We start from the raw sequence: 17,240 nt of genomic DNA on the forward strand, positions 1-17,240 counted from the left end.
TTCCCCCAAGAACATCACCAGTCCCTTCATGGAATCTCAATATTGTATTAACACGACTCATGGGTCCACCATTTGAACCCATGCACTCTTGTGGGAGGCAATACTTAACATGGAAAGTGGCCTTCCTAATAGCTATCACATCTCTTAGAAGAGTAAGTGAAATACAAGCATTTACCATACAGGAACCCTTTATACAAATACACAAACATAAAGTAGTTCTACGCACAAATTCAAACTTTTTACCAAAAGTTATATCACTGTTCCACTTAAATCAAACTGTGGAACTCCCAGTATTTTTTCCACAACCAGACTCTGTAGCTGAAAGAGCATTACATACATTAGACATCAAAAGGGCACTAATGTATTACATTGATAGAACCAAACATTTTTACAAAACAAAACAATTGTTTGTAGCTTTTCAAAAACCTCATGCAGGAAATCCAATATCTGAACAAGGCATTGCCAGATGGATAGTTAAGTGTATTCAAACCTGCTATGTAAAAGCTAAAAGAGACCTGCCTATTACACCAAAGGCACACTCCACTAGAAAGAAAGGCGCCACAATGGCCTTTCTAGGAAATATACCCATGACAGAAATCTGTAAGGCAGCCACATGGTCTACGCCTCATACATTCACAAAACATTACTGTGTGGATGTGTTAACAACACAACAGGCCACAGTAGGACAGGCAGTACTACGAACATTATTTCAAACAACTTCAGCTCCTACAGGCTAAACCACCGCTTTTGGGGAGATAACTGCTTACTAGTCTATGCACAGCATGTGTATCTGCAGCTACACATGCCATCAAACGGAAAATGTCACTTACCCAGTGTACATCTGTTCGTGGCATGAGACGCTGCAGATTCACATGCGCCCTCCCACTTCCCTGGGAACCTGTAGCCGTTATAAGTTGATAGAAATAAACTTGTACATTTGTAAATTTGTAAATATATATCATTTTTAAACACATTTTGTACATACATACTTACTCCATTGCATGGGCACTATTACTATATACACAACTCCTACCTCACCCTCTGCGGGGAAAACAATCTAAGATGGAGTCGACGCCCATGCGCAATGGAGTCGAAAGGGGAGGAGTCCCTCGATCTCGTGACTCGAAAAGACTTCTTCGAAGAAAAACAACTTGTAACACACGAGCCCAACACTAGCTGGCAGGATAATGCACAGCATGTGAATCTTCAGCGTCTCATGCCACGAACGGATGTACACTGGGTAAGTGACATTTTCCATATATATGTGTGTGTGTGTAAATATGTGTTTGATGGCATGTGTAGCTGCAGATACACATGCTGTGCATATATCGCCATCTAGTGTTGGGCTCAGAGTGTTGCAGGTTCTTTTTCTTTGAAGAAGCTTTTTTCCGAAGTCACAGGGTCGAGTGACTCCTCCTCTAGGTGATAGTGCACAGGGACATCAACATCTTTGTTAGGTTGTTTTCTATCTGCCACTGGGTTCGGGCATGTTCCCTCTCGCTCCAGGTTTTTCAGTTCGGAAATACTCTGAGCTTTCTATCTTTTCTCTTACCGTCTGTATTGTTTTTAACACGGTTTCCTTCTGCACTCAATCTGATCATACTGTCAGAATCAATTAAACGCCCTTTCGAGCGCCCACACCCTTCTCGGGCCTCTTAGTGCCTACTGCATCATAGGCTCATGGATTGGACTTCATTCCGATTCTGCCCTCGGTGCCACGCCAAGTTTCAATACACCGGCCATCACTTGGTGTGTAATCTCTGCCTTTCTCCAGACCATCAAGAAGAAAGCTGTGAGGCGTGTCGGTCTTTTCAATCAAAGAAACCTTACGCAATCGAAGGGCAAGACGATTGGAGATGGCATTGAAATTCACAGACCCCACCACTGGCATCCTTGGCAAAGAACAGGCACAAACAGCAGTTTTGATTCCAGATTCCGACTCCAAGCAGGAATCAGAGGAGGACAGCCATCCTATATCTTTGGTGCAGTACATAAGTACACCAGCCCCACCCCAACAAGTAAAAAACCACGCAAGGCCTTAGGTGCATTGCTGCTTCTTAGCCACAGTTCCACCCAAAAACAAACAATCGTCGACAGACCCTCGGGTTCAGTGCTGAAAAAGGCCAAGACACTAACTCAACAGGCTACCACACCTGTTTCGGTGTCTGGGTTGAGCCGAAAGATACAGGTTTCCACCTCCCTACCGAGTCAGCGCCCTGCTACATAGGAGCCAAAACAAGCACGCTCCGCTTCGAAGCCAAAACACCTGAGTCCATCTTTGGAGCCGAAAACATATTCCCAATACAGAGGAAACAGGACTTTAGACTCATATGAAGCATGTTGCCTGGAAACCTACAGAACATTCCTTTAAAAGCACACAACATGCTTCAGAACAACAAGGGGATGAATCAGACATTCAACCCATTCTGGAGGTTATGGGTAGTAAACAAAGGGGAATTGAAATCCAGAAAGACTGCAAAAATGATTGCTTCTCCAACCTCATCATACCAAAAGGAAGTTAGCATTCCAGGAAACTCTGGATACTGCCCCACCACCAGCGAAAATCTATAAGCAAAATGAAAAGCCAAAAACTGTTGAGCTTTCTCCACCACATTCACCTCAACTTTCCTTTTCACCACAACCTCTTACTCCACCACCACCGCCTTCTCTCATACTTCCTCACAACATGAAGAAAGAGGTGATACTAGTTATACCATAGATCCATGGGATATGTACGACTCTGATCCCATCCAACCTAACAATCCTCATTTGTATCCCACAAGACCATCTCCACCTGAGGATACAACAGCATACAATCAGGTTATCTACAGGGCAGGTGCATTTCATGGGGTGCAAATGCATGCTGAACCATTAGAAGAGGATTTCCTTTTCAACACCCTATCCTCAACTCATAAGCAGTACCAGTGTTTACCAATGCTCCCTCGTATGATCAACCATGCAGACAATATTTTTAAAGAGCCTGTTAAAGCTAGAGTTCTAACACCCTGTTTTCACAGGCTCTCCCTCGAACACACTGCTCTGCTGAAACAAGAGGTACAGTCTCTACTTATAAAACAGGCAATATAAATAGTTCCCATCAGTCAGCAAGGCACAGGAGTATATTCTCCATAATTCCTCATACCAAAACATGATGGTACTCTCAGACCCATTCTTGATCTGAGGCCTCTAAATCAATATATCCTGTCGTAGCATTTTCACATGGCCTCTCTACAGGATGTAATTCCTTTGTTACAAAAACAAGATTACATGACAGTGTTAGACCCAAAGGATGCTTACTTCCACATTCCTATACACCCAGCTCATCGCAAGTACCTAAAGTTTGTAATAGTGGGCAAACACTATCACAAATTGTGGTTCACAATCAATTACCAGAAATCTCACCTTCATCCAGCACAAATTCAACCTTATCTGGGAGCAATTTTCCAGACTCTCATTTCCCAATTGCAATTGATTCAAACTTACACAGTGAGATTTGTCATGAGGCTATTAAGGATGATGGCATCATGCATAGCAATAGTGCCAAATGCACGTCTAAACGTGAGACCGCTGCAACAGTGTATCTTGCAACAATGGTCTCAGGCACAGGGTCAAATACAGTTTATTTATGCGCCACTCTAAGCTTGCAAGGGATTTGTTTTGACTTATACTGGGTGCTCCTTTGTGTCTGGACAAAGCTAAACCTCTCTGAAGAGCTCTAATGAGAGTGAAACACGTGTCAGGGGTTGCTTTTACTTATTCCAGGTTGGCTTAGATGGTATTTTACCAGTCCAAAGCTGTAATACCGGGCCTGGAGTGGTAAATGGCTTCTGTCATTTTACAGCTTGGCAAGGTTGACACTGTGTCAAACCTATGCTTAACGTCTTTGCTGTACAAATGGCAAAAGACTTTATCCCTATCTAGCTCGCCATGGATAGCACTGTGCTGATGCTTGCTTAAAAACTTTGCTAGATAAATAGACATTTGAGGTGAGCAAATCTAGATTGTCGCTGGTGTTGCAGGGTGCTCCTTACTGGAGCTGCTCTCCACCTAAACTTGGGAACTGCCCAGAGTTCTCTTCTTTTTTTAATAGTTTATGCGCTAATTTAAATATATGATCCTGGTGTTTACCCGGCTTCTTCCACTTTTCGGAGTCGGTGCAGGTCACGGTCATCGGCAGCCGTTATTTGAAACGCCACAAAAGAAATGCCACACCTCACAGGCATTGAAAAGACCACACTCCAACGTTTCAAATGCAAATCATAGTTTAATAGCAACACGTTTCAATCAACAGATCTTCCTCATAGCCAATGCTACCTCTAGTGCTCCCACCCATTGGGTAGCATTGGCTATGAGGAAGAGCTTTTGATTGAAACGCGTCACCATTAAACTATGATTTTCATTTGAAACTATGGAGTGCGTTTCTTTTAATGCCTGTGAGGTGTGGTCCTTTTTTTGTTATATAATATAAATTTTTGGGTCAGGGCTCTTCATCTATTAGTCTATTGGTCTGTTCAGCTGTCAATCACGTTTTGCTTTGCCACCACAGCAGAGAACATGAGAAAATGGGTCAGCCCACTTAAGTTATTGATGCTCTTGCACTGTGAGTGATTCCATTTTGCCTGATCACACGTGCACACCCTCCTAAAAAAAAGTCGACTTCCAATTCTTTACTTTGGCAAGGTCTCTTTTGTTCCATTCTTTATTAACTTATTCAGTCGTTGCTGTGTGTTTAAACTATGCCTTTAGGTTACAATAATTAAAAGTCAATAGTAGTGCCTTTTGCAGCCATAAGAATCATATTTTCCATTGCTGCACATTCAGATGAAAAAGGGTTTCGATACCTGGTCTATTTACACTCACCTGCTAGGACGCACCCATACTATTCCATCAAAAGTATATTTGATTGTTTTTTAGATTTAAAGCTTGTATTAGCGTAGCATGTTCTCATTACTTTTCTTTTTGTGGTGTATGCCGAAAATAAAGAAAAATAGGCATTGTACCAGTTTGGCAAGAACAGACCTATTGGCCTTGTCAATGCTTACTTGAAAGATAAATTTAGAAAGCCTGCTCATCAAAACAAGCATTTGTAACAAATTTGCTAGGTAAGATTTAATACGGAGAAGCAGCACTACAATTCCAAGTAAACATGAGGGATAGAAGCATAGAATTGACGCCCCAGTTTCAGTCTCACCCGTCACTGTGTCACTGCTTGAATTAGGAATAAATGATTGATCATTGATGTTTCCATCTGACATGTCCCTATCTTCTATCCCAAGATTCTCTGCTTGATGCTTGAATACAACATAACAGAAAACAATGACACACAGCTGCAGATCATCTCGACGCTTGAGAGCACAGAGGTGGGGAAGCGTATGTATGAGCAGCTGTGCGACCGACAGCGCGAGCTGAAGGAACTGGTAAGTGCCCTTGTCTATGTTTAGACCTACGGGAAAGAATTTATGGGCATGCCTGTTTTATATACAATGACCCGTTATGCGAATTGAGGGCAGTGGTTAACCCCAAAACCAGTCTACGAAATAGAGCCTACCTTACATTTGAGACCCTAAGATGTACAGTGACGAGACCTCTAGGTACATACAACAAGAGGTGATGCCCAGAAAGCCATGCATAATCATCCCATCACTCCCCTTTCTGGCTCGGGTTATGAAAATTAAGCTTATTACTTCTATCAACCATTCAATTCACATGTTAACTCTCCCAGTGGTTCATTTTTGCTCCTCTTTGTATTTTCTGAAGCTCATGAATGTACAGTTCATTATCTTGTAATTAATAGTGAACTCAGAATTCTAAAGATGTTTTTATCGGTAAACCTTAAAGTAAAGCTATCACTTTGTTATTCATGGTGCTTCCTTTAATACAACGTAGTGCTCCATTTTGTGTTTTTTGTCACTAACCATATGGCAGTTTCTTGTTCCGTATTGTTAGAAATTGGGTCTTTGGTTGGCAGTCAGGTTACCCCCGTCCAAGCAAGGACCCTCACTCTAGTCAGGGTAAGTCACACAATCAAAATTATCCTGTGCCCACCCTCTGGTGGCTTGGCACTGAGGAGTCAGGCTTAACTTATAAGACAACATGTAAATTATTTGTGCAATAAATCATTCAATAACACAGTGCAAAGACCACATAAAATACACCACACAGGTTTAGAAAAATATAGCATATTCATCTGAGTAGATTAAGGTCAAAACGAACAAGATTTGATAAATACAAGTTGAAATATTACTTTTGTAATGATAAGATGAGGTTTAAATTCCTAAAAGCAATAATGGTATCTTGCAAGCACAAAGTACCTGGTTTGCATCTAAATTATCCGCACGGGACCGCAGAGGAGGAGATGCGTGGAAAACAGGGAGGTGTGCGTCGGTTTCTCCGGGCGCACAGGGACAATGCATCAATGCTTTTCCAAGCAGCAAGGGCTTTGCGACAAGAAGTGTCTGAGTTGGTAGGGTCAGGGACCCAGTTTACATACCCAAATGTGCCTTTGAAGTGGGGGAGACTTCAAAGAGTGGCTTAGAAGTGCACAATGCCCCCTTTCAGTACAATCTTGTCTGCCAGGGTCCCAGTAGGGGGTTTGACAGTCCAGTGTGTCAGGGCAGGCCACTGTCCTTTGAAATGTAAGTGTCAGGCCCTCCACCCTTCCAGCCCAGGAAGACCCATTCAGTATGCAGATGTGACTAAGCATCCTGTGTTTTGGTTGTCTGAGTGACATGCACAAGGGAGCAGTCAACCAGCCCAGCCAGATGTGGATTGGAGACAGGCTGTGAGGCATAGAAGGATTTGAATGTAGAGAAATGCTCACTTTTTAAAGTGGTATTTCTAAAATAGCAATATAAATCCAACTTCACCAATAAGCATGATTTTCTATTGCCGTTCTGGCCATTCTAAATATGACTTGGTTACCCCTTTCAGATCAGAACCTACCACTCAAACAGTATATGAGGGCAGCCTATGAAAGGAGCAGGCCTCACAGTAATGGAGAATGAATTTAGGAGTTTTACACTACCAGGACATAGAGACTACATTGGTACAGGTCCTGCCTTATAAAAGTGGAGTTTAAGGCTTGGCAAGTACTTTTAAATGGCAAGTCGAAGTGGCATGAAACAGCACACACAGGCCTTGCAATGGCAGGCCTGAGATATGGTTAAGAGGCTACTTATATGGGTGGCATAATCAGTGCTGCAGGCCCACTAGTAGCATTTAATCTACAGGCCCTGGGCACATGTAGTCCACTTTACTGGGGACTTACAAGTAAATTAAATAAGCCAATTGGGTATGAGCCAATGTCACCATGTTTTAAGGAGAGAGCACATGCACTTTAGCACTGATTAGCAGTGGTATATTGCACAGAGTCCTAAAGCCAGCAAAAATGAGGTCAGAAAAAGAAAAGAAGGAAGGCCAAATGTTTGGGAGTGACCTGTAGAAAGGCCATTTCCAATCAGTATTAAACCCAGGCGCTTCTCAATTAGCAGAATACCACTGTTGTTTTGCATGCCATATTTATGTTTAATACTGTTATGCCCACGTGCTGTGATTTTCATTAGTTAAGAATTATGGATCTAATATATTATTTTACAAGTATTTGCATAGATTTTAGTTTGTTACACGCTCACAATTTTTTTAATACTCATACTCCTATTGTATAGTTTAAAACGTGACACCTTCGCAATCTGATTTTAGATTTTTGCACCTTGATGGTTATTAAAGAATCTGGTTATCATTGCGGCAACCTTGCTGGCATATTATTTCATTGCTACATCCTCAGAGTATGCAATTCGATTTTTAAAACTTCTAGGGTCTGATTTTAGGTTATTAAATTCTCAAGTACAATTTTATATTGTTATAAACCCAGAGTATAATGCTAGATTGTTCCACTCTGTTGGCATAATTTTTAATTTAGATCCTCCATGTATGATTGTTAGACCCTAAGAGAATAATTTAGCTGCTCACACCCCGGGACATAAATTAAAATAATTAAAGGATTGCTATGATGAGCACCACGATGGAGTGCAATTTTATTTATTTTACCCTTGGAGTAGGATGCTATACTACCCACCCACAAAGTATTTTTATAGACGCCAGGATAACCTCCTGGGCGAGTTGTGTGCTTTACAAATACACATAACGTAACATAGCATAGTTCACTCCTGTGACATGATTTTAGATTGTTATTCTCTTGATATATAATTTTATATTGATGCTCTGAGTATGATTTTGATTTGTCAAGTCCTTGAAATGTGTTTTTTGATTGCTACATTCTCACAGTATGATTTTAAATTCCTACGACACAAATAGAAATAGTTATTCTTTGGAGTATCAGTTAATAATTGTATCCCTCTCTGGGTGTTGTTACAGCCCAGAGCAACTATTTCTTATTTTAGCACTGTTGTTTTATGACATAGGATTGGTAATATCCTTGTGGCTTGAGCTTAAAAATTCTACCCTCTTGTACGATTTTAGATTGTTAGACCCCATGTCCTAACTTTAAACCAATATATCCTTCAAGTGTGATTTTAAATTGCTACATGTGGGAGCATTGTATGATTTTAAATGTTATGTAGGACATTTTCAGTAGTTAAACCCCTTGGAGCAAGCTGTTTCCTGTCATTTGTCCAGCCCAATGGTCTCCTCTCTTTGTGTCCCTCTGTTAAATAGTGGTTTCTAATATGACATCATATTCTTGTTATATTTATGTGTTTATGTTCTTTTCTACAGCAAAGGAAAGGCGGCCCCACAAGGCTCACACTGCCCTCCAAATCCACAGTAAGTTGATCCTGGAGATGTCACACTTGTCTTGTTGCAGACATAGATGTTACCATAGGAGTCAATGGAAAAAAAAAGTATACATGAGTATCATTATTAAATAATTATCCTAAAGAAAAAGTGTTGGAAGATGATTATCTCCTGATGAATGAGGACCAAAAGAATTGATGAATCCTTGGGTTACAGTGCATTGTGTCTTGAAACCGGAAAGTGGGTGCACTACCAGCACAAGTAGAGGTCACAAATAGGTGTGCCAAGTGAGACAGTGCACACACCTAGACAGCATACCGATTAGTAGAGCGAATAAGGATTGAATTACATTAAGAAATAGTCTGAAGATGGAACATTATTCACACAGTTGTCTTGTTGGCCATTGTGGGTTCCAGTAGGTCAGCATAGGTTCTAGCGGGGTATTGTGGGTTTTAGTAGGTCATGGTGTGTTCTAAATGTGTATCGTGGGTTCTAGGATGACATAGCTGGTTTTAGGGAGTCACAGCAGATCCTAGCAGGTCACATGTTGCAAACTACAGATGTAATCCCCACCATTCCCATTTCGGACAACCACCCAAGAAGGTTTCTTAAATAAAAGAATGTGACTCTTGTGTTTTGTTGGTTTATTCTCTTACCTATATGACCTATTACATTTCAGGCCTTTTGATGTTAGCAGGACTTACCTGTAATAAAAGCTATCCTATGTCAAGCAAATTGTTATGCTGTTATTAGTGGCTTTATCTAAACCCCTCCATTTACATTATGGGGAGCAAGACTGTGTTCCACTATCTAGGTTGGAAACTGGATGTGGTGAAGAGAGGTATTAGGTTTTTGGAGTAGACTGTGTGGGGGTGGAAATAAGGGGAGTGAGCAGTGGGACTGATTGGCCATCAGGATTATTTCTCTTTCTGTTATGTACTTGGTATAATGTGACCCTAAGTCAAAGGAGCAGAGATATACTCTGCAGGACCATTTCTGTGTCAAAAGGTCATCTTAAATTTGAGGAGTCTTATACAGAAATGTATTGAGTATGTACGACCAAATCACATTACTAAACAACAGAAAAAGAGCACCAACACGTCGGTGAGACATTATTCAGTGGTTGCTTTATATTACACGTTTGGTACATCACAAAAATATAAAATTTGTGATATGTGGTTTTCCTCACAATCACATGATGTGCTTATCCCAGGATTAAAGCCAGGGTCAAAATGAGTGCATTTGAATTTGGTAATAATGAAAGCTGCTTCTCTAATGGCAATGTAGGGCTCAGGACTTCACAACTCCAGCAGTATAAAACACTTTCTTCAGCTTTGGCACAATTGATTTTGATGGAAAAAAACAGGTGTAAATAGGGACAGCTGGGAAGTGTGTGCAAATATGTTGAGAACTCCTCCATCCATTAATAAAACATGAACATGCATGAGTTCTTTTATCCTATGCCCTCACTCCTTTTCACAATAAAGTGCAGAGATGAGAAAACAGAGGAGTTTGGTATCCTACTGTTCTCTCTTGCCCACCACAGCACAGATATTTTGAAATGCGCCTGTCAACCTATAAGTAGCTGATGACAAAACATACAAGTGAAAGTTTTGCTGAGGGATGAGCATAGCGGTGTTACAAAGTGAAAGGTTTCTGCAATCGGTCATTATATGTCCATCAGAGGCTGTGTAACTGAAGAGGTGCATTGTCCCAGTTTGCGCCCAGGTGCATCTTTAAGTAGGAGGCACAGTGTTTCCCTCATTTGCATGGTGCTACTTCCCAACGCAGATGAGGGACTACCCATTTAGGATATAGGATAGTGCTTATGCAACACTTATACCGGCGCTATCTGTGTTAAAAAAGGAGATGCACAAGCGTCTTCAACCCCCTCTATAATCCCAAAGTGACGCAGGCTGCAGAAAGCGGGCGCATACGCCTGTTGAGTTTGTGGGTGACTTCATTTAATAAAAGCCCAAGTCTCAATGTATGTTAGTTACTCTCACAGTTCTTCCTCCTCTACTGTATGAGAGGAGTCCATCTAAAAGAAACTTCAAAGCTTCATAGAAACATGTCTAAGAGCCTCACAGGCCTGCTGATCCCCGGTGGATCCAGAAACACCTGTATGAGAGTCCCCAGACCTGGCTACCAGCTCAAGAATGCATCTCTTAAGAGGACGTGGCACCACATAGGCACACTTCCTGAAGATACTGCCCTGCTTCCCATACTGCAACATTTGTCTACTCAAAGCAACACTGCACCTTTTGTCTTCTATTATTTACTCCATTAATATCCCCACATTGTCTAGAAAGTTAGGGTTAGATGTTGACTTTGGTTAGTACAAAATGTAAAGGCTGCCTAAATTGTAGCATAGTCACATAGTTATGGAACACATCTTGAACCTCTTGCAGGACTCTGATGGCATAGTTTAGGGGCTTCGACTCTCCTCAAGAGAGATGAGTTGTAGGTTGCGAGAATGAATCCCAGCACAGCTTCCTCATCTTTCCAAGTTGGAAGAAAATGGCAACCTTGAGTTGAGTATCAATAATATTGATTATACTTAGCGCCTAGAAACAATTTCCAAAGGCTAATAGTAGTTCATACTTTTATATTGGATTTGATACCACACATATTCCGTTTCTAAGCATTGTTTTTGAGAGGTGTTGCCCAATTAAATAGTAATGGCAGATAGTAATTCATTACTTGACCTCCGGTGGATGAAAGGCTGAGTTGGCTTTTCCGGAATTCAGACTTTTGAAGAGCATATCACGGCAGAGACCAGCGATGAGCATTTAACTCACTCAGACATCTCGCCTGCTGTGATCCGCAATACCCCCAAGCTACCTGGTTATTAATAGTCAGTCTGTGCCGTATAGTTGCAAAGGTGGGTAGAACACCACGTCCGCAGGCCCTGTCCTCTCTTAAAGGCACGTGGTGCACACTGTGGAAATGGTTGTCTGGCAGCTGCATAAATCAGTGATACTCCTTAAGGCAACGCACAGTCAGGGGGTCCAAGGAGTGAGGAGAACTACTGGTGCCAGAAGTGGACTGCGGTAGCTCACGGCTCGCCTTTATTAGGCAGTAGGCGGGGCAGGTTATGTGCTAAGATGTGTCTTCTTTGGCCTCCTTCAATACTGACCAGTGTCAGAATGCCCCCCCCCCCCCCTTTTATTAGAATTATGCTTTTGCGAAGAATTTGATTATTTGCATATTCATATTTGCTTTGGTTTTGAATAAAGACTGCACTCTTGGCAGGCTCAGATTCGCTTTTAGAGCTATAATACATGTGTGTTTTACATGTTATATGTCCATGCTTTAGCTGAAGTGGAAACGCAGTTTTTAATTCCGAAATGGCACCGCCCACTGGTGTCTGTAAGAATGGTCTTCAGTATGGCAGCCTCCCTGGAAGAGGACATTTAACGTGCGAGTGTTCCATGTCTAAGAATGAGCACAGTTCAGTGTTGGTCACCTAAGGGTCACTGTTGTGGCTTGTTGTAATTGCACTTGTACACAGGTTGTCATGTAGCCCACTGTGGCATTTGCTACAAGTTCATTTATAGTGCCAAGGTAAGGCATTGCCAACCACTCATCTTGTTCTCATCATGTATAATTCTTCTTTGCAGGACGCAGACCTTGCCCGGTTGCTTAGCTCGGGGTCATTTGGAAATCTGGAGAACCTGAGCCTGGCCTTTACCAATGTAACCAGTGCCTGTGCAGAGCATCTCATCAAACTGCCCTCCCTGAAGCAGCTCAACCTCTGGTCTACACAGGTAGGAACGCACACATGCACTCTGTGCCCCGGAGCTTGAAGCACACAGCTAAACAGTAAACATGTATACAGCCATTCCCAGAGAAGTGAGCCCCCACGTGATCCACCAGCACATTGGGCCTGGGCTTAGAAGATATGTGGGCTGTGGAGAGATCCATGTCCACAGCACTGACATGAAGTGAGTGCTCATGGATTCTGTGCTCACTCATCTTCAGATCCATAACAGAGCTTGAATAGCGAGGTCTTGTGTAGTGAACTTTCACCCACCCATCTTCAGAAGCTTCATATTGCATCCTTGGTTCAAGAACCTGCTCTCGCCCATCCTCGGAACCCGCATATTGTGTTCTCGTCTCATTAAATTGTTCCCAAGTATCCTTAAAATCTGCCCACGTGACTCTGTACCTGCAGCCACCCATCCTCGCATCCTTCATGTTGTGTTCCTGTACCTGGACCCTGCACCCACTTCCTGTCCCTGGAACCTGTACCCATCCTGCTCAGAAGTTGCTATGTCATACCTGCCATCATACCTGTTCTCACTCATCCTCAGGACGGAGCTCAGACACAGGTACCCGCGGGGACCTGGCTTCAGTGTAAGAGGCACATGACTGCATGAAAGCGCTGCTTTGTGCCTCATTACCCTTAGTGCTTCTTGACCAGATGTGAAAGATGTTTTTCTGAACGCTCTGTGGTGTTAATGATTAAACAGAATGAAACTCACTCCCTGTGAACAAATACAACGTCCTGCAGAGGCCTCAGGTCCATAAAATCTATAACACTTTAGCACCGGTGCCAGTTGTCTGCTTATAAAACTGCATCTCCACTAGTGCTTCATAACATTGTAAAATATGTTAAGTAACAGAGAATTTGGTCAATATGAAAAATACCAAAGTCCAGGATGCAAACCCTAATGCAATGGTTCCCAACCTGTGGTCCGGGGGTCCCTGGGAGTCCTCAAAGCCTCCTCAGGGGGGTCCACGACTGCTTAGAAAATGTAATAATTTTAACAGATTAGGTCCCTGACTTTCAGTAATGACTCAGTCTCCGGCATCCAATGATTCTTCAGTGGGGGTCCCCGGGTTCCAGTAATGATAAAGTGGGGGTCCACAGAAGTCAAAAGTTTGGGAGCCACTGCCCTAATGCACCTGGACCTGCTAGTTGATGTTACTATAAAGTTGGGATGAACGGGAGACAAGGGTATCAACATAATTAATCTTAATAGTGATCATTCTTGGGCTTTTATTTCCTCTGCTCCCTCGCCCCCAGGGTCTCAGATACTCTATATACATAGAGCACCACCTGAGACACCCCAAGTGTGTACATATTGTCTTGTTATTATTGTCTTAGTCTGTGAATGAGAGGACAAAGCGTTGTACCCTTTTCCAACTCCAAGCAGCTCACCCTTTAGCACTAACTTGTAAGTGCTGAATATCTACTTCCTAACCTGTGTTTCTCTGTTTCTCGCCCTGCAGTTTGGAGACGCCGGCTTGCGGGTTTTGTCCGAACACCTCACAGCGCTGCAGGTTCTCAATCTGTGTGAGACACCGGTCACTGATGTGGGGCTGGTGGCACTGAGCTGTGAGTAGATATTTGATCCTTTCTTACTTTGGAAAGCGTAGCACTGTGGTTAATTTTTCCGTTAAGGCCCTGTCATCGGCGTCTCTCTCTTGCAGCTTTACTTGACAGAAATGTCTTTGTGTTCACTGTCACGATATGTCCATCTGATTCCAAGTTGCGCTCATTTCGTTGCTTTTTTCCTTTGCGCAATAAGTGGTAATTTTTGTTTGCCTATGTCCACACTTCTACACGCTTAATTCCCTGCGTTCTCTGACCTTTCCATTATCTTGTGTTTCTATTTCCTGGCTTTTTCCTTCACTAGCTGTTACCTTTCCTTGGTCCGTCCACTCAATGGTACCTCCATTTTTTTGCCCCTCTATACTCTGGCTCCTATGTTCACCCTAGTCTAACTATTACAGGTCTTTCCATTTTCTGGCTGCTTTTTCATTCCCTTTCCCTTCTATTCCTTGGGCACTCCATACCCTAGCCTCTCCATGCGCTTGGCTGTCTGTTTCTTGGCCCTTTCGATTTTCTCTTCGTTTCATTTTTATCAACCCTTGTTCCGCTGGTCCCTTAATATCTATCCCTTCCATTGTGTCACCTGACATTCTCAAAGCTGCTATATACTGGCTCTCCCTTCTTTACCCTTACATTATGGTTGTTCATTTTATTGCCCTTCCTTTTCTTGGTCCCTCCATTTTGTGCCCTCGCTACTCCTATTCTTCCTCTTTCTGGCCATTCTATTCTTAACCCCTTTCATTTCCAAACCCTGCATTCTCTGATTGTTTTGTTATTACCCATTCTCTGCTCCCTCTAATCCCTGTGCCTCTGTTATCTCACACGTTTACTGTCTGATGCATCCAGTCACCCATTCCTTGCTCTATAACACTCTGGCTTTTTAATGTCTGGCCTTTTTTATTTTTTCTGTTGCATTCTCTGTCTCCTACTTGCCCATCTTGGTTGTACTCCTTTCGCTTCCTCAGGCTATTTTGTTGCCCTTACATTTTTTGGCCCTTGTAATTCCTGGCCATTCTTGTTTGTAACCTGTTTGTTTTTGGCATTTTCTGACCTTTTTCTCTCAACACTTCTATTATTTTGGGTGATCTGTTGAAAGTGGTATAACGTGAACAGTGGATCACTCCAGTGTTCTGTGGAATTGATTATATGTTGTTCATGGTATGCAGAACTCACTGCAAGCCATAGCATTGAATGCAGTGGTGCTATGGCATGCATAGCATGGTTCTACTTTGAAGATCAGAGTTGACTCTTGGCCTTTGACATGAGCAAGGGATTGGTATGTCATTGTAGACAAATTACAACTCCACATCAGACAGTGTCAGGGCCTTGTCCTGGTTAGTGCCATAATGTCTACAGCAATTGCAACCTCAAGGCATCAATAAACAAGGATTGGAAAAGTAAATAAGTCTTGCATTGGCTGATAGCTTTTTGGTTTCCTTAAAGTTTGTTTGGTTTGGTCATCATTTTTGCAAAATGTTATTGTTGGAAAAACTGCCAAGCCCTCTTCAAGCTAAAAAGAAAACACTGGCTAAAAGCAAACTTATTTTTCGTTTTCAAAAAGCACACATTCCCATAGTAGTCCCAGTCACGGAAGGGGACTATATTGTGCATGGATATGCTCCTTGTAAACGGGAAGAATGGCATCACTCAGAGTGAAGTGAAGAAAATATAGCTGACCCATGGATGAAGATGTGTGGCTGAGTATCCCTATCAGTAAGAATATTATACATGTAATACTAGTAAAATCAAAAAGGCTTGGCTAACGGCAGACCTAAAAATAAGTTAAATCCAACACTGTCCAGATAATGTAACAAGGTTTCACAAATATTCTTTGACCAGTATCCAGAACTCACCTTTTGGTAATGCTTTAGTCGAAAATATGAAGATCAAGAGCAAATCTAAACAGGGGAGGACGAGCTCCTCCTAAAGTCCTGTGAAAATCCTATACAACTGAGGGGATGAGATGTTACTTAGTGGATAGAGCTGCTGACCTAGGAAAATGGGAAATTAGGTTTGAAGTCCAGCCGCTGTCAACATCCTGTGATTCTAGGGATATCACCATTTAAGTAGAATAGGTCAGGTGCGTCTTTTAATAAACATGTTCAATGCAGGGCTCTACCATAGCTTTATTAGCTCAGTAGTGTACTGGGAACATTATTCTGCAATTTCCACTTTGATGTGGTCTAAGCCTGAAGTAGACTCCTACTGAAAACCCTAAGTGCCTTACCTTTCAGGAGCAGAAGACTAATATCCTGCTTACGGATGCATCAGATAGGAAAAAGGCTGCTCTGAGGGATTTAGAGGATAGTCTCTCAAAGTAATGGATTCCTTTCATTCTTGTGTATACACTTCACTACGTATGCTGTTTTAATGTGGGAACAGTAGAATAGACAGCTCCTTGACCTCTGTGTGGCTTGTGTTTGATTTAATCGTAAAACTGTTTCATTACAGAAAAATGATTTCACCCAAACTGTTTAATGGAAATTTGCAGGATGAATGCCATGTACCATTTTATAGAATCTAGTTTAAACAAGCATTTGCAATGCAATAGGTCCTGCTTTTGCTTGAGTTAGAGCTATGGCATTTTAAATGCATAACTGGACTTTTTCTTGCCACATAACTTGGTCAACCCTGACACATAATCTGGTCCTCTTTTACAGATAATTCAAGTGGCCCTTCATATAACTAAAGCACTTCTATTTACATTCTTCCTCTGCAGCAAAACATGAAAATATTGCTATTATTTTTACATTATTACATTGGGGTCCCCCCAAACTAGTGTCGGGACCCAACGATGACCTCGACAGAAAGAGCATGTCATGTTGACCATTTTGATGGTGGTCCTATTGTCCTCGGACCTCCACACAGTGCGTTATGGGCAGAAATGTTTTGTAAAAGGAATGCCACGCAAAGCATTACAGGGCGAGTTGCCCAGTGCAGAAAATATTGTATTATCTTGACTGTAATGCTCAGAACAGCCCCTAGAGAGCACCACAATAAATGTAGCATTTGTAAGAAACTTGGTCATTGTAACCATATAGTCAGCCCCTAGAGAGCATAACCACATGAAAATAGAATGGCAGAAGGTAATGCAGTGTAACCATATGTTTAGCCCCTAAAGGGCACAGCGCATTATACATTTTCTTGC

General features: G+C 42.1%; 1 protein-coding gene across 4 annotated transcripts in view; it reads left to right on the plus strand.

Moving 5' to 3' along the window:
• CMIP (c-Maf inducing protein) overlaps positions 1–17,240 on the plus strand; it is a 347,152-nt gene that overhangs the window by 323,398 nt on the left and 6,514 nt on the right. For all 4 annotated transcript variants that reach the window (XM_069216306.1, XM_069216304.1, XM_069216305.1 and 1 more), the window contains 4 exons: positions 5,277–5,417; positions 8,734–8,781; positions 12,375–12,521; positions 13,990–14,095. In XM_069216306.1, coding sequence (XP_069072407.1) covers positions 5,277–5,417; positions 8,734–8,781; positions 12,375–12,521; positions 13,990–14,095 — 442 coding nt within the window. The remainder of the gene's footprint in view (positions 1–5,276; positions 5,418–8,733; positions 8,782–12,374; positions 12,522–13,989; positions 14,096–17,240) is intronic.

The sequence above is a fragment of the Pleurodeles waltl genome, chromosome 12 (assembly GCF_031143425.1).
Source record: "Pleurodeles waltl isolate 20211129_DDA chromosome 12, aPleWal1.hap1.20221129, whole genome shotgun sequence".
Lineage (NCBI taxonomy): Eukaryota > Metazoa > Chordata > Amphibia > Caudata > Salamandridae > Pleurodeles > Pleurodeles waltl.